This window comes from Pholcus phalangioides, unplaced genomic scaffold (genome assembly GCF_987345545.1).
Source record: "Pholcus phalangioides strain wild (caught in Gottingen) unplaced genomic scaffold, Ppha-v1.0 ptg000009l_1, whole genome shotgun sequence".
In the NCBI taxonomy this organism is placed as follows: Eukaryota; Metazoa; Arthropoda; class Arachnida; order Araneae; family Pholcidae; genus Pholcus; species Pholcus phalangioides.
In genome coordinates, this window is record NW_028301602.1 from 49,076,672 (window position 1) to 49,097,959 (window position 21,288).

The 21,288-nt window shown below is 36.6% G+C and overlaps 1 protein-coding gene and 1 non-coding gene across 5 annotated transcripts in view; both read left to right on the plus strand.

The window, feature by feature from the left end:
• Positions 1–21,288, plus strand: part of bonsai (28S ribosomal protein S15, mitochondrial) — a 79,746-nt gene that overhangs the window by 19,603 nt on the left and 38,855 nt on the right. For all 4 annotated transcript variants that reach the window (XM_089236464.1, XM_089236465.1, XM_089236462.1 and 1 more), the window contains one exon: positions 9,569–9,617. In XM_089236464.1, the coding sequence (XP_089092590.1) occupies positions 9,569–9,617 (49 nt within the window). The remainder of the gene's footprint in view (positions 1–9,568; positions 9,618–21,288) is intronic.
• Positions 15,154–15,227, plus strand: TRNAS-GGA (transfer RNA serine (anticodon GGA)). The gene has a single exon. It is a non-coding gene; the product is annotated as a tRNA-Ser (tRNA).

A 21,288-nucleotide genomic window follows, 5' to 3' on the forward strand; every position in this document is an offset into this window, starting at 1 on the left:
TTGAAAAAGTTATGATTTGTTTTCTCAAACAATGCCGATTAAAAATTAATACTCTGAAAAGTAATCTGCATCAGTTTTTGATCAATTTCAACATCTTTTTTCTCAAAAAGTTTTAGAGATATGCAAATAATATTTCACACGGTTAATAAGGATGGTAAATGCAACAAATAAAAAAAAATCATTGAAATCTGAGACTATGGGTGTCATTTCGGCATTTTGCCGGGTGATTTGAAATGGAATGACCCTAGACAGATTTTTCACTGTTCAAACAGACTTTTGTTAACTCTGAACTCTTTCACTGTCTACGTTACCATGTGCTAAAAATGAAAAAGCCTTCATCAAAACTGGAAAAATTTTGAATTTTGGGCTGCTGCTGCTTTCAAGGTTGCAAAGTTTGAATATGTCTGCCCAATATCCAACTATCTAATCTGTGAACTGATTTCACTTCTTGTAATTCTTTGCATAGTAGTGCACCCCATTCATCACACATAATTGATAGTTCTGTTGGTGATACAATGTTTAACAACATCCCAGCAATACGTGAGGGAGTGCAAAAAGCAAGAGAAGGGTGCAAACATTTCATTTTCTCCAACATGTTTTGGAAAGGTAGGACATTTATATATAATAGATATCTCAAAGAAGTTATGTATATAAAATGAGTATGGCCCTACGCCCCCCCCCCCCCACCAATGCAGGGGCGGACCATGCGGCCATATTGCGCGCCGCTCTAGGTGGTGTGCCAAATGGGGATGAAAGGGCGAAAAAAGCTTTGTCGACCAAAAAAAATGTGGTCAGTAGTGCCAAAAATAGGTTCGGGATCGGAAGAGATTTTTTTCCTCGAGTTGCCCCGTTCGCCAAATCCGAATTTTCGCGATGTGAAATCGTCACGATCAGCAACCGCCAACAATAAACCACACGGCGCATAGTGGCTGGAAGACAAAACTATGAATATTTTAGATCCCACTTTTTCCCAAAGATCTCAGACAAATTTTGGTGATTTAAAAGATTAAACCAATCCCCTTTTCGATTCTTCGCAAAGGCGCGTGTGCAACCTTGTGAAAAATAAAGTGAATTATTTAGATGTGTTCAACTTTTTCTCACCGCTGGGCGTTAGGGAATTTTCAGCTACTGGTTCTGCGCAGTAGTGTATTTACTGGGGGGCTAAGCGGGATATAGCCCAGAGCGGAAAATTTTGGAGTATACAGGGGTCAGCAGGGATCATGGCCTCAAAACTAGTGAAAATAGTGACCAAAATGTTTAAAAAAGTGACCAAATAGTGATCAAAATGTTTAAAAAAGTGACCAAATAGTGATCAAAATGATTAAAATAGTGACCAAAATATTTTTAGAAAGAGACCAAATAGACAATGAATTTTTATTATTATCAAATTTAATGAATTGAAATTGAATTTAGTTTTAACTTTGCATTTCAATGGAACTCATTGAAATTGTTTTTTTTTTTTTTACATAAGCGTGTAGCGGAGCATACATGCAATGGCTCAGTTTCAAGGAGATGTATCTAGGAATTGTGCATAATAATGAAACTCTCAGCCCGATACAGAAGTTCCATTATTTGAAAGGACTCCTTGTGAAAGCTCCAACCAATACCATCCGCCACATTCTGATCTCGGAGGCTAGCTAGCTATCAGGAAGCTTGGGGAAAGCTGGTGGAGCGCTACAACAAGAAAAATCAAATAGTCAGCTTGCTGGTTTGTACTTTCTTGAATCTGTCCAAGGTCACCTGTGTGAAATCTAACTTACGATGGATAGCTGACACTTCCCAACAAGTCCTCCAGGGCTTGAAAACTCTTGGTGATGGGGCCGTTAACTCTTTAATGCCCAGATAGGCGACCTGTGAGGGTTGTGAAAATACCAAGTTTTTTTGTGTTCGATTTCGGCCACTTTCCCTCTCCCCACCCTTTCTCCATGAGTTTCTATTCATGCTACCCTTTGCATTGACGTTCACCCTTTTATTTCAATGGATTTTCAGGAGATAATTTGTCAACTGAAAACACCCTCACAGTATTATCTCTCTGTAAAATGCATTGAGTATCCTTATCTTTCTATAAATGAAGACTGGTATACATGTGTGTGAGTGTAAGGAGATGTGATCCATCCATACAGGTCTATTGTGTGAAAGGAAAACACCCGATCATTCTGCCAAATCATCAAATTAGTCTGCTTATTATTCGTGAATCTCGCATTGCAAATCTGCATGCTGGTCCGACACGTCTATCCAACATCTTGAAGCAATCGTATTGGATTATTGGAGCTAAGAGGATAATTTGTAGTGTTATTCACAAGTGCATTTTGTGTTTCCGGTTCCGTTGCAAATCAACTCAGCTGATGGCTGATTTATCAGTTCCCTGAGTCACCATGAGCAGACCATTCACGATCTGTGGTGTAGATTTTGCGGGCCCTATCGAGATAAAGCTTCATAAGGGTCGTGGATCCAAATTCGTGAAGGGATACATTGCTCTTTTCATATGCTGGGCAACTGAGGCTGTACACGTCGAAATTGTGAGTGATCTCTCATCGGATTCATTCATTGCGGCCTTGAGGAGATTAAATGCTCGACGTGGCGTGGAATATATGGGTCATTCCCAAAAAAAGTTTACAAACTGTTTCCGAGACTTTGTAATTTTTTTTACAAAATTTCAGAGCGCACTGGCGGTAATTTTAATTTTTTTCTAGTTCTTCATTTAATTCTCTGTCATGCAGTGTTTCTTAATTTGTTTCAGATGGTATCTAATTTTTTTTTTAAATCATTGTTTGTAGCAAAACATCAAACTGACATCACTGACTGTCCCAGCTTCAAAAAAGTGTTAAACCTGGATTTTTTTTTCAGAAAACGTGGAATCACACTTTATATATGTGCCATAGATGAAGAAAACTGACAATAAAATTTTGAGAAAAAATTTTTTCTTATGAAAAACTATTTTTTTGTTCATGTCTCGAAGTTTTTCCCATTTTAAAATGTCCACTCTGTTATGGTCATTTGGAAAATATATTTTTATACCAGATTAAATCTGATAACACTTTTGAGCTCATTGAAAGGTTTACTTTTAATACTTGATCAATAATTTTGGATTTGACTTTTGCAATACAACTTAATATTCATTGTATGCCTTTAGTACCAGATTTTTCTCTGTCTGATGTACGTAACTGTTACGTAATTATCATAAATAATTACAATTTTTTTTTCATCTACATCAGCATCTAGTGATAGCACATGGAGATATGCTTCAAATATAATAAAAATTTTCAAAAATCATTTAAATTTATAATGTAAAAAAAATTTAGGCTAATTTGTCCACTTTGTGATGTCTTCCAAAAACTCAACCAACGCAACAGAATGAAAACTGATTTAAAGTGAAGTTTTCATAGTTAAGAGGTTTGAAGTTTTAAGTTAAATTTAATAAGTTATCTATTCAATTTAAACCCTTTACCACATCTGGTTTCACTGGATATACTCGATCACTAATGTGAGACATAAATGCGAGATTTATACCAACATCAAATTACCATTCAATTTCAAGAAAAAATTTTGAAGTAAAAGTAAGTTGGAAATATATAGGGAAACGTGTGTGCGTGTCAGAGAGAGATTGTCATGACAAGATGGTATCTATGAATAAAATTTCTAAATCACTGGATGAGAATAGCACTGTACAATGTGAAGAATGGCAGCACAAACAAGAAAAAGTAGAAAAGAATGGCAAAATGATAGAAGTTACAAAAATAACAAAAAAGCAGAGATTGTGGAACCTAACAGACTTGATCAGTGTTTTTCAAAAAGAAATGAAATTGTTCAAGAAACACGTTTTTAACATCCAACACCAATATAGAGCTTACCAAATGCGCATTAGAAACATACAAAAACATGAAGCTGTTCTTCATGTGTATTTCAGTGAAAATTATAATTGCAAATTATCTGAAGTCATCATTTCGGTGGGTGAAGAAATCAAGTATGTCTTCATACCTGTGTGCTGTATGTTGCGGAATGTGAGAAGCCAATTTCGTTCTGCTCAGTGTCACCGAATTTTGAGCATGGACCTTCATCTATTTGGGCTTGTTTGGAACTGATTTTGAAAGTGATGAAAGAATAATATGAAATAAATATGGTTCACTTTTTTTTTCTGATGGATCTTGTACTCAGTACAAACGAAAGAAAAAATTTTACTTATTGGACAAATGTGTCTCAAAATATTTCAAGTGGTGTACTTGGAATTTTTTTGAAGCAAACCATGGCAAAGGAGCAGTTGATGGTGTTGGTGCTGTATTGAAAAGGACAGCTGATAGCTTGTGGGAATGACATATCAGATGCTACTCAGTTTTTCACAATTCTCAAAGATGCCACCAATGTAAAATTGTATGAAATCAAATGAAGAAATAAAAGGTGTAAAAAAATTATCCCGAATGATATACCTGTGATGAAAGGCATTATGGCAGTCCACCAAATAATAGCAACTGGCAATAGATTGCTGTAATATAGAGATGCTTCTTGCTTTTGTGAAAGAAATGCTAATCTCTGAATGCTACAAAAAGAAAACTTACTCTTGCCAAAGAAGCATAAAATTGGAAGTTCCACAACCGATATCAGAGTTTGAATCTCTGGAAAATGGCATTCAAGAAAATAGTGAAAACTATGCTATCGACTCCAAAGGAAATATCAATGAAGGAATGTCAACTGGTCTAATTAAAGCAGGTGTTCATATGCTCATGAAATTTGATTCTGGTGTATATAAATCGACACACAGAGATACGTTGTAGCCCAAAATGACATAGAAGATGATGGGGAGGTCAAAGTTATATGCCTCAAAACTATGAATGATGCTAGGAAGTTGTTCTGAGCTGATGACAAAGATCTCTTACATCCACTTTGACCAGATTTAAAAAATTTTGCCAGAGCCGAAATTCAAACCACGAGGGGGGGGGGGGTGTGTTTTTTGAATTTCCTCATATCGTGGATGTTTTTCAGATGTCAATAGAGGAGTCTCTGGGATACCTTTCATATTGTCTATATAATTGTTGAAAAAATAAGTGTATTTAGAATAATTGTGATTGCTTACTTTAACATTTTTGTCCACCCTGTTAGGGGAAGCATTTTTGCAGTTCACAGGCAAAAAATTAAAAAGCACTTCAAACTAAGATGTTAAATTATAAGTTATCAACCCATTGTCTGCCAGAAATAAAAAAAATTTAATTTTAAGTAGTTGAAAAAATGTAAAAAATAAACTTTTATGTGCTATTTCAAAGAAATCATGGAAAAACAATCAAAACGACAGAAAAAAAGTCAATTTTTTTTTAACACTAGAATTTGACCCAAATCAAACTTTGTTTTCATTTATCTCTAAAACTTGCAGATGTTAAACAAATTTCGTGACTTTGCATGATATCATATGAATATTAATTCTCGGAAATTTTATTATCTTTCCGTTTCGTGTTCCAGAGCTATAAGCACTTATACCTAGAACCGCGGTTTGGGTCATTTTGACCCAGCATACTATTCTATAGGAAAAAAGGGGTGTATAATTTTCTTGGAAGTGGTTACTCTTTCTAAAAAGTATTTGTAAATGAAGATAGTGAAGAATAAAGGTATTTCAAGGTCAATGCCAATTCATTGTCAGAGCAGATTATCTTTTTTCAATGGAGGAATGGCAAGTAGAGCAAAATATTTTTTCAGGAATTCTGACGAGACTCAATAAAGATTTTGGGGGAGCAAAAGTTTAACTCTAGAAAAAATGTGTAGTTGAAATTTCTGTAGGCAAACGATGTCACAGAAAAAGTGTAAAATTCTGGCCTGCACCAAATACGTTTTGAATGGATTTCCAAATCTTGGGAAGTATCAGCGTCCAACGAATCTCTCTCTTTCAGAGCATATAGTGATGCAACTGATCAAGCCATTTGAGAACAAGGACAGAAATGCCTCAACCGACACTTTTTTTTCACTACACTGAAGCTGGCTCAAATGATAAAAGTAAAAAAATATGAGCTTAGTAGAGACGGTGAGACGAAATCAAAGAGCAATATTATCTGATGCAGTATGGATAGTGAAACTACATTTGTATAGAACAATGATGCCACAATTACAATTTATCAAGGAAAGAACGATATAAGTTCTTCATTACTCAGCACGATTCATCTGGCAATCAATATTGGCAATAGTAGCCCCAAAAAGCTTCCACACACACAGAAATTATTTCGCACTACAATTCAGCAAAGTATAACGATCGTAGTTGTAGTGATCAAATGCCCAGAAAATATTCGGTGAAGGTGGCATCACAGACGTTTTTTACAACATCCTGGACCTCACTATAAAAATATTCCTGTATTTTGTATAGAGCAGTACAGAAGGCCAGAATTAGTTTTTGGAAAGCAGTTACTCTAGTCTTATTGAAGAACTGCGTTCATCATATGTGTTGGCCGTTACTCAAAAGGAAACATTCGTGCACGATCAAAACAATAATAGTAATAAATAAAAATAAACGATCTGATGTGTCAGGTAACATAAAAATGTGGAAACAAAACTGTTGATTTTTGCATGGGATGTGCAACTTCAACATGCGATGAATGTGCAAGAATAATAAAAAAAAATTTGCTCCATCACAAATTCCACTTATCAGTAAGAAATCAATACTTATTTGACAATCATATTATAGACTTTCTCATATTCAATTAGACACGCTTATTTTACATCTTTGTTCTATTATAAGATTACTGAAAAATGTTTTTGGACTGAATATAGTAAATGTATACTAAATCTTACTTTTACTGAATTACATCATTTTTTACCTAATTTTGAAGCCCATTATATATTCATGAAGAAATATAATTTTACATTATGAATGCACAATTAAACAACATTGAATAAGAGTAAGGAAAAACCCAGGAATCAAAAATAAATTCCAGTTTTTTCGCTATGAAATAGTTTTTTTGCAGTTTGGGTCAATTTGACCCAGTCAGCAGTTCTAGATATACCGAAAGTGCCGCGGTTCTAGTGTTAAACTACTTTTTTTTCAGCCCATGTGTAAGAAATGAGCTGATTTCATTATTTTAGCCTAAGGGGTAAAAACAGCAGAAATAATATTTATTTTTTTACAGCAATATTTGTTTTCGTAACAGTAGACAAAATTCATCATTTTCAGTCATAAAACCCAAAAAATAAAATATTACAAAATAAAAGTGAAAAATGTTTATGAAATATTAAACTTCAAGTCATTGGCTATAATTTGAGATCAATTTTATTTCGAAAATTCAACTTCAAATTTTTCATCTAAAAATTTGGAATGTACACTTTTTTTGGGAATGACCCATATACTATGATAATGCAACGAACTTCGTTGGTGCATGGCGTAAGCTCATTGTTCACGAAGGAGATAGACAACAATCCAGAAATCTTGCATTTCCTCAACCAATGATTCATTCAGTGGCACATGATTCCTCTTCTCATTTTGGAGGACTTTGGGAGGCCGGAATAAAATCAGTCAAGTTCATTTAAAAAGAGTTGTTGGAGATTCATGCTTGAAATTTGAAGAGCTATCTACTCTAGTTTGTCAAATCAAAGGGATACTCAATTCTAGACCATTGCTGGCACACAACGACGAAAAAATAGACTCGATGCAAGTATTGACACCCTCTCATTTTTTCACTGGCAATGTTCTGTGCTCAGTTCTAGAAAAAGTCTATGTGAAGCATCGATCAACGGGATAGCAACTTGTCCGGAATCTGAGGAATAGTTTCTGGAAACAATAACACACTGAATATCTCCATTCTCTGCAACAAATACATAAATGGAAGAATACCTGCCCTTACCTGTCTGTAGGTGAGGTTGTGGTACTTAAGGAGAGCAACCTTCCACCATCACCCTGGCCGATTGTTAAAATTGTGGAAATGCATCCTAGAACTGATGGACTCGTTCATGTAGTCACAGTGAAAACTTCCAAGGTCCTCTACAAGCGTATTATCACCAAGATCATCATACTTCCCTTGTGACTGTAATGTATAATTATTAATAGTAATTAATTATGGCAGGAGCATTTTTATGTGCCATATTATGTCAGTAATGTGCCACCAGATGGCGTTTGTGTTCATTTTTTATATATTTTTTTTCTTTTAATTTTCTCGTGTGGATGTTTGGTCCTCGGAGCTCAAGTGTATCCGAGTAGTGTTGTTTACCACCATTTCCAGAAGTATGACAGCTTTTTTATCTGATCAATTCAGAGTTCAATAAAGTTTGTTTCATTTATACTAATGAAAAAACACCAAAAACCCTGAAAAAAAATCTAGGTTTTTGCCAAACTTGGTTGCAGCACTCGTTGATAATGATGATGACTTATTAGCAACTGAGAAAGTTATCTGATTGGTTCATTTCTCTTTTTTCTATTGCTAGCCTTGTGCTAGAGTTTTTTCATAAAAACAGTAACGAAAAGCTGAGGGGTGATGAGAAAAATCTAGTTTTTAACAATATTCATTGGGGTTTGCGTTAGATGAGTCGTCAAGAATTTCTGTTAAGCATGTGACGTCACTAACGACTTTGTTGTATAACTACTGCAGTGTAATAGACTCGAGAACTGATACTCTCCCATAATAACTTATACCATACATTTTTGACAACAAATTGATGCATTTTGGTTTTTTTTCCCTTCCGCATGCTTTGTTTAAAAAAACGAATTTATGGACATTAAACTGGATAAAATATGTAATACTAAACAGGAGGCATATACTCGAATCGCCAGGGCAAAAAAGGTGTCAAGCGGTGTGGTTATAACAGAGGAGTAACCCTGAACTTGAAGTTTAAAGTTTTTTTTAAGCAGCTGGGCAAATCAGGCAAAGAAACAACTTCAGATTAGCCAAACAATTTTAATGAATCCATAAAGGCATGAAATCGAGCCTTTTGTAAAATGGTAACGAAGAATTTCAATTGATCAGAATGAGAAACAATCTGTGCAAAGAAACACTCCTGAGAATCATCATCTAATATGAGTCAAAAGAATCTTTCACAATTCAAATCCTGTTCTTGCACTAAGATTAGTGATCGAATAGACCAGCGTTTTTCAACCTGTTGTTTGCATACCCCAGAGGGACTGATTACTTTGTAAGGGATGATGCATGATAATTTTCACTTATTACCATTACATGAATGACACATTTAGCACTGATTAATTACGATTTTTGATATTCACATTGTAAAAAAGATATATTTTGGATTTTATGGGGCTGGGAAAATGGAATTGGCATTAGTCATGGGGGAGGGGTCTGCGATATCACAAAGGTTGGGAAACACCAGAATGTACTATTACAAATGATGCAGATAAAGAATTTTTTGGTTCTGCTATTTTATCACATAACCGGGCAAAAAAAAATTAAAATTTGCTTAAAACGAGGTAGTTTTTTCTAAGACAATTTTTATTCATTGTGAGCCCTCATTATAACAGAATTTTACTGTATTTGAGAATTATTTAGTTTTAGTGTATACATACACAGTATACATAGTTTATATATATTTTTAATTAGTGCATTAAAATGAATATATGATAACACATTGTCACTTATTAATTTTTGTTAATCAGAGCTGATGAGGATGTCAAGAGAATATTTTCAGCTGCTACTGCTACAATCGTAAGTTTCTTTTATCTCTCTCTCCCCACCCTATATCCGCAATTGTTTGACCATGTTCTTGTGAATTTGTAGAACATTATTGGTTGATTGAGGAAAATCATGTAGGATTTAAAAACAATTCATTTGTTTGTGGGTCATTCGCACGAAAAAAATTCTTAAGGACAATATTCTTTACCTGCTGATGAATGAAATACAATGAAACCTGTATAAGACGGAACTTCTAGGGACTGAAATTATTTTCCGTTTTATAAAGGTGCAGCTAAAAATAAGTATACATGGTGATTCAGAAAAGATGGGAAAAACTTTAAGAGGTGAGAGTACACACCAATACAAACAATTGTCATCAAAGAATGTATGGTCTAACATGAAACACAAATGTGCTAGCATGTTTCAGAAGACCGGCTCTGCAAATGTTAATACAGCATTCCTGTTGAAATTTATCGGGAGAAAAAGAACACTGTGCATGCAAATGTGACCTCCAAAGAAGCCAAAACCATGTGCAAATCTGTGTCACAGTGAATGTCTGCTTTTTCAGTATTACTAAAGTGCCTTTTATTCACTGTCACCCAGATTTGCATACAGTTTCTTCTTCCTCAGTTTACATTTGCATGGTGTTCTTTTTCTCCAAATAAACTTCAACAGGAATGATGTTTTAATTGTGCAGCGGCCGTTTCGAAACATGCTATCTTGTTTGCATTTCATGTTGATAAAATATATTTTTCAAAAATTGAAAAATGCAACCAATAAGTGTATCGGTTACATCCGAGTGAATTGAATCAACAGGCTCATTGGTTGCTTTCTTTTCAAGTTTTGTAAAATATCTTTCGTCAAACTTTCATAGTGTAACCTGGGCTAACTACTATAAACCAACGAGTATTAAACAGAGACAGACATTTTATTTTGAATTTTTTTATGTTTGTTGTTTCAAATTAATATGCATTTGAAGATGCATATTTAATTCGATAATTGTTAAAATTCAATATAAAATGTCCTCCTGAAGGGCAATTGAATGAACTTTTGTCAAAAGTGAAATTTTTAATATTTGAAATAAAAAAATTACGAAATTGCATACTTTTTTTTTTTAAATAGTCACAATGAGATCAACAATCGATATCGTTTGTGAAAGAAAGATCTACATCTCTGTAACACTTGAATTGTACTTTTCTTTATCCTCTTATCACTTGCAGTTTTATGTTCAAATCCAAGACGTGTTGCTTGTGCGGCTGATGGCCATCTTTACCCTGAATGAATCGCTAAAAAAACAAGGTATCCCTAAAATTGTGAACAATACTTCAGTCTCCCTCCCCTTATTCCACACCCAAACTAGTTTAAAATGAAAATTATCAACTTTTTCTAAGAAACAGGAGTACCTTCCAACAAAAGTCATCTTCATCATAAATGAAATGCTCTAAACAGGCTTTCAATATATATGCTTCAGAAAAAATAGTAAGTGTTTGTCATTTTTCCAAGAAGTAAAAGAGTTCCCTAACAAAAGGGAAATCAGTATATCAGTACGACTTATTTTTCCCCATTCAAAGGAAAAAAATTTGCACTTGGCCAAAAATTCTTTCCATTTCAGCAGGTTTTCTATCTGAAAATAGACTAAATATGCCTTCCATTTCCACGTAGTTTGATAGGTTGCCTTCCATTCCTGATAGTTTGTCTTAAAGAGGTTTCCCATAATGGAAAAAAAAACATTCATTATCCACTGGACTATTCGTTCTGTTCAAGACAGATTTCCGTCTCGTACAATGGCAGTCTTAGACAGGTTTCACTGTATAATCAGCAGGGAAGTCTGTTGAAAATGCATGGTGAAAAAAATTGATTCAAGTTTAACAATGCAGTTTTACACTTTATGTTCCTATGTCGAGGTAGACTCGACATCAGCAAAAAGCAGTACTTCACTGCTATGATAGCCCTTACGATTACAGGAAGGGCCCCGTGAATTTGACTTCTTAGCAATGCTTATAGGTTATTCAAAAGAACACAAAAGCTAGCAATTGGGGGCCCCCTTGTGATTGCGGGAGGGGGTAGGGCTATAAAGTACCAACTAAGCAGTGCCGTAGGAAGGAGGGTGCTGTGGGTGCATCCTGCACAGGTACCAGCTCTGAAGGGCTGACAAAAAATTGCCGTTTTGTATTAATGCACCTTTTTGTTACATAAAATAACATGTCAAATAATTTACATGGACCTTTACAATCACTAATTGCAGCAAATTGCGGTTGAACAATGTGATGCTGTAATGATTTAGGGGCCGTTCAAGTATTACGTCATCATCGATGGGGTGGGGTCTAGGTCAATTCGTCGCAGTCAATTTGTCGCAGCGGCAATTCGTCGCTCTACAAACTCGTTGCGGTACAAATTTGTCACAGGGTCATTTCGTCGCGGTACAAATTTGTCGCAGGGTCATTTCATCGCGGTACAAATTTGTCGCAGGCTCATTTCGTCGCGACAAATTTGAATTGCTTTAAAATTCATATGTTTGTTGTGATCTTATAAATAGGGTAGGTGCTTTAGGCTTAAAAAATGGAACTAATTTTTTTTCTCATTTATTGGAAATGTTCCCCCTGCCCATCTGTTTTAATTTTTAACAAATAAGGGAAAGTATTCATTGAGGTCATTAAATTTTTAATTTACCATATAAGTCGCATCTCTGTCGGGATTTCCATTTCTCGCAGTGAGGGATGTTGAAGAGCTCACCCAAATAAAAAATTGAGATCAAATAAATTTTTAAATTTTAATTTTCACCGCATAAGCCGCACTTCCCGCTTTTGTTGGGATTTCTCACAGCGAAGGGAGTTGGGCGCAGATCAAGGATGGAAATGTACAGTGCTTATGAATGACGATTCGATGAAGTTTTCATAATGCCCACAGGATGAGCACCGACAAAGGCAATGTAATCACCAATAAGAAAGATGACTATGGGTCAGTCGCTTAGATATAATATAACCATTAATCTTATGTTTATAATCAGTCGCATATCTTTGGCTGGCTTGTTTGAATATTTTCACATAGTTTTCATTAGCGTCTAAGCTTTTGATACAAGGCTGGTGTGCTTGGTCTACGGCTCCAGTCAACGATTAGTAAAAATTTCTTCTCACAATACAAGTGAATTAACATTAACAGACAATGTAAGATTATTATATTCAGAGGTATATTTCCTAGGTAGGGAGGGGGTATGCGGGCTTTATCCCAAGATGACAAGTCCAAGTGAAAGGGCGTGACCAAAATTAAGTAATTGGTGATCAAGAACATGAATTAGAAAGGAAGAAGGAAGGCAAGGTTTGAATAGCCCACAGGTGGGAAAACTATAAATCCGCCTCTGATTATAGCCTACATTTATAAGGATAATTTTAATTTTAAAAACAATTCGTATCGTACATATAAACACTCCACAATATCTAAACCTTTATTCATTTTCAGTGCTTTGAGTATCATTTTATTCACACTTATATACGTGAATATCGCAGTAAAAACCCGATGATGATTTATAGAATAATACGTGATGATATTTTGAACTACCATAATTTTTTTTTAAGATACGTAGAAGATTTCAATTTATTGCAATTTAAATTGAATTCAAACAATTTAATTTTAAAAAGAACTACATTATTTTTTGTCATCCGTATAACCTGTATCTCTACTTTAAGATACAAAAAAAAAAGCTCAAATAAAGAAAATTAATAATAGTCTAATTCATTTTGAATTTGCATTAAAAGTTTTTATAATTTCGGAACTGAATTATGGGGGGGGGGGAGTGGAAACTGTTAAACACACGCACACCAACATATCATTTCCACTTTCGGTTTTGCAATATTCCACGTTTTTGCCAACAGAAAAATGTAGACCAAGCACACCAACCTTGTTCCAAAAGCTTAGACGCTAATGAAAACTTTGTGAAAATATTCAAACAAGCCAGTCAAAGATATGCGACTGATTATAAACATAAGATTAATGGTTATATTATATCTATGCGTCTGACCCATAGTCATCTTTCTTATTGGTGATTACATTGCCTTTGTCTGTGCTCATCCTGTGGGCATTATGAAAACTTCATCGAATCGTCATTCATAAGCACTGTACATTTCCATCCTTGATCTGCGCCCAACTCCCTTCGCTGTGAGAAATCCCAACAAAAGCGGGAAGTGCGGCTTATACGGAGAAAATTAAATATTAATTGAATTGAATTATTAATTAATTAAATATTCCAGGTTCTTATGGAGATACTGTAATGGTAAATGTTGGTGACTCTTGGGGGGGGAGAAACTCTCGAGCCCATGGGGCAGATAGAAATTTACCGTTAAAGATAGTGTTTTCAACGATAATTTTCAAATATAATTAAATTTTTATATGCAGTTAAATTTTTAAATGTAATTGATATTGTAATTTGAATTTTGATGACCTTTCTGCATTGACAAAAATTAATTATTTTCAGTTAACTGCGTGTACACTTTTGTTCATGTTTTTATTTCACGTGTAAGACAAAAACCTACATACAAGCTCACGTGGAACATGTACAGTGAAGAATCGACGGTTCGACGAATTGATTCTGCGCTGTAATATATAAATTGACGTCACGACGAATTGACACAGCGGCAAACTTGTACAGCTACGAATTGGAACTGCGACGAATTTGAACCGCGACGAATTGACACTGCGACAAATTTGTACTGCGACAAGTTGAGTGCGATAAATTGACCGGCTACGATGGGGTGGGGGTTCCGATTTGCTGACTTTTGATGAAGAAGGGGGGTTTGGATAATGCTTACGTCATCAACCACCCTTTATGAAAATATGAGTTAGGATTCAGAGGGGCAGAGCTGATGACGAAATTTTGCTGACAAGGGGGGGAAGCCTAAAAATTTGCTTATGTAATACTTAAACGGCCCCTTAGTATTTTTGTGTGGTGCGTGAGGGGAGGGAGGGAGATGTGTTCTGTCTCTTTTCTTATGAACTGCTGGTGCTAACAACCAGTCAACAAAGTAAACAAACAACCAGTCCTGGTGACTCTTTGTCTCATCCCAGCCACAAATATCATTCGCCTCAAGTGGTTCTGCGCAACAAGATATTTTTACAAGGATGACGTCACTCTCCGCTACCATACGAAGGTTTTTAACAACTGGCTGTTGCGAAGATATATTTCGGAAAGAGAGAAAATTCAACTGCCCTGCGGGGAATCGAACCCATGTCCTTTCACTTTCCGGGTGAACGTCCTAGACCACTAGACTACAGAGGCACAGAATCTCTCAATCTTTCCTTGGAGTTCGTGTACACTGAAATGGACCGTACATGGACGGCCGGACCAGACTCAGGCCAAGCTCACAACTGTTGACACTGCCACCAGATGGTGACTTATACAAGGATGACGTCACTCTCCGCTACCATACGAAGGTGTTTTTTAACAACTGGCTGTTGCGAAGATATATTTTGGAAAGAGAGAAAATTCAACTGCCCCTGCGGGGAATCGAACACCGGGTGAACGTCCGTCCGAAAGGACGTGGGACACGAGCTCCAAGGGAAGATTGAGAGATTCAGTGCCTCTGTAGTCTAGTGGTCTAGGGCGTTCACCCGGAAAGTGAAAGGACGTGGGTTCGATTCCCCGCAGGGGCAGTTGAATTTTCTCTCTTTCCGAAATATATCTTCGCAACAGCCAGTTGTTAAAAACCTTCGTAAAATATTTTTAACCCAAATATCATAATAATATAATCGGTGCGAAACGTTTTAGACAATGGAATGGGTAGGTATTGTCCAGTCCAGAACCGACCATAAAGTAAACAAGTATGCCTATCTCAATATGGCACGTTACTCATGTCTACTTAAGAGCGAGACAGACATACTTGTTTTTGTTTACTTTAGGATTGTTCTCAGAGATGCCACTGGACTTTTGAGTGAAAGTGGGTCCCTCTCAAAAAAAATTTATTAAAAAATTTATTTTTCTTCATTTCTTTTCACTGAGCTGATGGCTTTTTCACTTTCGTCTGCACATGAATGTAATTGGAACTATGTAATAGTACATATAAAAGTATTAATAGTCAGAGATGCCACTGGACTCTAATTTACCTGGGTCCCGGGACCCAGGTTATTTGAAAAATCTGGGTCCTTTTGAGTGAAAATGGGTCCCTCTCAAAAAAAATTTATCTTGAAAAAAATTATGCCCCCCCCCCCATAATTCACTGGTATCTCTATGAATTTTCTTCCAGTATGCCCCAGGTTTTTGATCACCTGCTTATATTCCTTTGTTGAGACTGAGCGGTGGGTCATGTTCCGAGTAAGAGAAGAAGGTATCTGTGAATCAAGTACATTTCTAAAAACATGTTCTATCCAAAGGTTCATTTACTTTCATTGTCTACTAGTAGGAAAAACTTGTAAAAAGAAGCTCATTAGCAATGAGAATTTAATGTATGGAATTCTGCATGTGTAATAAATCTAAAACAAATATACAGTTGATCCCGCTGATAACGTCTCTCCCATTTAGAATGTATGAACTTATTTCCGTGGTCCTAACAATAAGTAATTTCCTGTTTAAAGTGAGATAAAGACCCTCAGTGAGATTTCTCATTTAAAGTGTTTTCCTATTTATAACGTTTTTTATGATGGTTTTTGAAAAACGTTATAAGCAATATCCACTTTAATTAATATTTGAAGGCACACATTTATATATTTACTATTAATCAATGTATAAATTCCCTTCTGATTGATTTTACATTTCGTTAAAAATACCTTAGCATTTTCAATATCTTCTGATCAAATTTAAAGCAAATTAGACTCTCTCTCAGACACTTATCTTCTAATTCCCTATTCATGCTTTGGTTTTCCTCGCAAAATAATTTTATTTTCCTTCCCTGATGGTTCACCATTCTGATCTGTCACCATTTAACTGTCACATATTTTAACACCTGAATATAGAAGCTATGTCAGATTTGTGTTGGAGAAACTTAACAGTGTGCTTATGTGTGTGTGCCCAGCATTTAGCGTGTTTTGTGTTTAGTAGGTGGTGCCATCTATCTAGCGCCGCAACTAGATACTTTCACAAACTGGGCAAGCACACATTTTGGCACACCCATGTAATGTAGAAGAAGCAGTTATAAAGGATTAATTTGGTGCCCCCTATAGTCCAGAGTGCAGGACCCTAGGCCCGCCTGCCCCTCCCAGTTGCAGCCCTGCATCTATTCTCCAAACTGGTAATGCGTGCATTTGAAGTTCAATGTATGCACATTTGTATTGTAGGTGGGATGTTTGTGTTTCGCGATGGGAAACGGTGACTACCGCATAGCAGTTAGATGACAAAACTGGATATTCCAGGTCGAGTTTTTACAGATTCTGTTTTTTTCGATATCGGGAAGGTTTTACAATTTGAACGGGCGTTCAAATCCTTTACAATTTAAAAAAAAATACACATTTGCAATATTGTAGGAACGAGACAAATTTACGCCGTAGAGACGCGGTCTTTGAATGCCGGCTGATAGCCGTGAAAGTACCATAATTTCCCGTATATAACCAGAAGGGAGAAAATCTGCAGGGTAATAAAAATCCGAAATTTTTACATGTGCCCTCATTCAGGGAAGCAACTAGATATCCCTCATCTTAAGCCGGGTTTTCCTAGTAATAAGTTTTTTCCACAGCGTGAACCGAATTAGACGATTTTGCGCCGGCAGAAACGTGTTACATAATTACGCTACGCGTTTGTGTTTTCCTAGCATGGCGCATCAGATCAGGGCGGCTATATTATAGTACATGTCCTTGGCATCAGCTACTCTGTCGTCTGCATGCTCCGGTTTGAAGGGAAGCGAAAGAAAACACGAGAGAGAGAGTGAAGAGAATATCGGCAAAAGGCGCGGCACACGACGCATTTGACTCCTCCAGAAGCAGTGGGCCAATCTCTCCCGACGTAAAGCGCTGTCGTGAGACGTATTGCGCTCTGTAGGAAAATAGTCATGCTGCTTTTCTTATCGGTGAGTGGACGGCGTGTCGCGCAGCAAAGGAAACCTGCGCCTAGGAAAACCCGGCTTTATTCTTCAACAGCCCGCATGTATATCAATACAGTAGTGTACAAAGTAGTGAAACCAGTTTTTCAAGGTCGCGTGATCATGATACACGGTAAAAAGAAGAAGAAAAAAGAAAGGGAAAAAAGTTGGTGAGGTTTTTCTCTCTACCTTTTTCTTCTTAAAGGCCCGTTTACACGAGGCAAGTGCTTTAGTTGGCAACTTGGATAATTTTAACTTACTGATTCTTCTTGAAAGTGTCCACACGTATTAGTGGTAAGTAGACGTTCATTAGATAATTTTTACGGAGACGAGCGCAGTTGGCGCATGCGCGCTACATTTGACTCGAATCAATAGAGGAAGACAGACGGAAAGAGCGCGGGAAAAGAATAGTAAATACTTTTTTTTTATGTCGGGCATTCAGAGAGGTATTCCTTTTAAAGCTCATAGCTTTCGCAACCATGGATGAAGATGATCCAGTAGAGCTCACAAATACTATGATTAGAGCCATATTATATGATATTTTGATCGAAGTTAAAGAGGACATGAATTGTGTAAGCCGAAAAGATTATGGGAAAGGACATGGTTGTCAAGAAGAGATGAGCTGGGTGCAAGCATACTTTTGTTTCAAGAACTGGCACAGAATGACAAATGGTAACACTTCTACGCTATTAGAATGTCCGAAGAGTCATTCAATTACCTGCTATCAAAAATTTAGCTCGGTATTCAGAAAATGGACACTGTAATGAGATGTGCATTACCACCAAAATTAAAATTGCACATCGTACTTTACTTTCTGGCAACCGGAAACAGCTTTCTCACTTCTTCAGGGTTTCTAAATCCAGCATAAGCAAAATGTTACCTGAAGTATGTGACACCATATACAATGCATTGAAAGATTTCATACAGGTAAGAAAAACCATTAGTTCACATATCAACTTGTTTTATAGATAAAACAAATTCTGAATGAAAAAATGTGTGTGTATATATATATATATATATATATATACAGTAGAACTCATTATAACGGACAGTTTAAAAAATGTAGTAATAATAAAGAATGGGTATTTTTATATATCTGAGGAGTTTAAAATTCGTTTCAAGAATTTAAAGTATCAACTTGTTTAAAAACCATTTCCAAGCAAGCGATTAAACACCAAGCGTTGTGCAGGTCTGTATTAAGAACAACATGGGCACACCCAGTGAGAGGCAGAGGGGGCATCTGCCCTCGCCCTAGAAGAGAAATTTAAGTGGTAATTGGCACACAGTACAGACGTATCAATTTTGGTATCTGTGAGTTGCCCCCTTCTAGTTCAGATCTTGGGTACGCCCTTGCACCAGGGTCAAGTGAAAAACCTTCAGAACAAAAAAAAGTCTGTTATAATGAGGTTGTACTGTACCAGTAATAACAAATAAGCAAGTTTGAATGAAAAAAAATGAAAGCTTTAATTGCAATGTGAATGCTAGGCAGGTAGTTATAGACCTTGTAAGGGCATGTAGTATAATACACAGATGAAATAAATTGAGAGAATTTGCATATTTTATCGAATTTCATGAAAAGAACTCAACTGAATGTAAAACCACTGCTTCTAGACAAAAATGCAAATCTTGTACGTCAAATACGTAAGCGTACACGTGTGTGTAGGTGGAGCCAGTAAGTTAAGACGCATTTCATTTGCTAGCACACCTCGACAAATTTCTTGGTGTTATTTTGCAGCAATCGGTTAATTTCAAATTGTAACAGTAAAAATGAGTAACCACCAACATTTAGATGATGGAATGAGGTGGCGAATTGTGGGGAGGCTAGAAGCAGCCCAATCTCAAGTCCAGATTTGTAAAGAGTTCAATTTAACGCCCAACGTCGTGTGTAACTTATGGAAACAGTTCCAGGATACCAGATCCATCAAGAGAAAGCCTGGGCAAGGTCGTCCAAGAGCCATGACAGCCAGAGAAGATCGCCATTTGTCGATTATAGTGAGGCGTAACAGGAGTGCTACAGCTTCTCAGCTCTCTCGTGACTTGTATGCAGCCACAGGAACCCAACTGTTTCTAAAAGACTTCATGAGAGAGGGTTGTTTGCAAGACCTGCTGTTTGCGTCCTGCTCACTTCTATGGACAGGAGAATCCGTTTATCATGGTGCAGAGAGCATAGAGATTGGAGTATGGATGAATGGGCGACCTTTCTCTTCACTGATGAGTCCCAGTTCAGCCTAAGCACCGATTCTTGCCGTACGTTCATATGGAAAGAACCAGGGACCCGCTACCTACCTACCCTCCAATGTCCGCGCAATCGACTATTATGGCGGAGGAGGTTTATTGGTCTGGGCAGGCATCATGTTGGATGGCCGCACACCTCTCTGTGTCTTTGAAAGAGGCACTGTGACTGGTGTGAGGTATAGGGATGAGGTCTTGGAGCCCTATGTTCGCCTTTTCAGGGGTGCAGTTGGCCCTGAGTTCATTTTAATGGACGATAACGCGAGGCCACATAGAGCTCTTCTGCTCGACGATTTTCTAGAGAGTGAGGATATTCACCGGATGGATTGGCGAGCCAGATATCCAAACTTTAGCCCTATAGAGCATGTATGGGATGCTCTGGGGAGGGCAATTGCAACTCGCAATCCCCCCCCCCCTCCGGGAACCATCCAGGGAATGAAAACAGCGTTGCTGAACGAGTGGGACCAATTGCCACAGGAAATGATAAACTGCCTTATTTCAAGTATGAAATCACGCTGCGAGACCTGTATATCTGTACGAGTAGACCATACCCTTTATTAACCCATCTATTAGCCCATTATTTTGTTTATTCTGCAACTGCTGTTTCATACCTTCTTACTCCAACGAGTGTTACGCACGATCATGCATGTGTATTACAATTATTGAATGGTTATTTGTTTTGTATTGTATCAATGTATGTACATATCAAATTTCATTAAAATCAGTATAGTAGTTCTCGAGATAATCGATCAAGTCTGCAAATTCTCTTAATTTCTTACACCAGTGTATAAGACTCAGCAGCGATACCAGGTGCTGCCCTGTTTTTTTCAATGTACAAGGAGCAGCGTCGCAATTAGATGGTTGGTTAGTTGGGCAAACACACATTTTGGCGCCCCTTGTAATGATGGAGAGGTTAAAGGGTAAAATTTGTGCCCCCCCCTGTAGTTACGGCCCTGAGTGGGAAAGAACTGACAAACTATTACAACGGGATATGCATGTCTGAAATGCGTTTGGAAACCTAGGAGAAACCGTAGTAAAAATACTGTATTCCAAAATTCATTGTTGAGTGACCCCCAGTTTTTTTTACTAATTCGTGTGTTTGTCTAGCTCTGACGAAGTAGCCTATCGTCCAAATCTTGTCCCATTAGATATATATACACAAAGGATATTTGCGAAAATCGATCGAAAATTGTAGATTTGTACTGAAAACATACACAGAAAGACAGAAAATAAATTTCTTTTGAATTTGTTTATATTGTTTGTTTATTAAAACAACATACGCTGCACAATTACAAAAGCCATACAGAAAATGCACAATATACAGGTTCTTTAAATCATTCAATCTTCATTTATTTCTGAAAAATGTCTTTTTCAGCTATGGCTAATACTTAATTTTGGCTTCATTCTTTTTTTTGAAAATTAATTTAAAACCGAAACTAAAAAAACTTACATTGTAACTTTTTCCTTAAGATTTG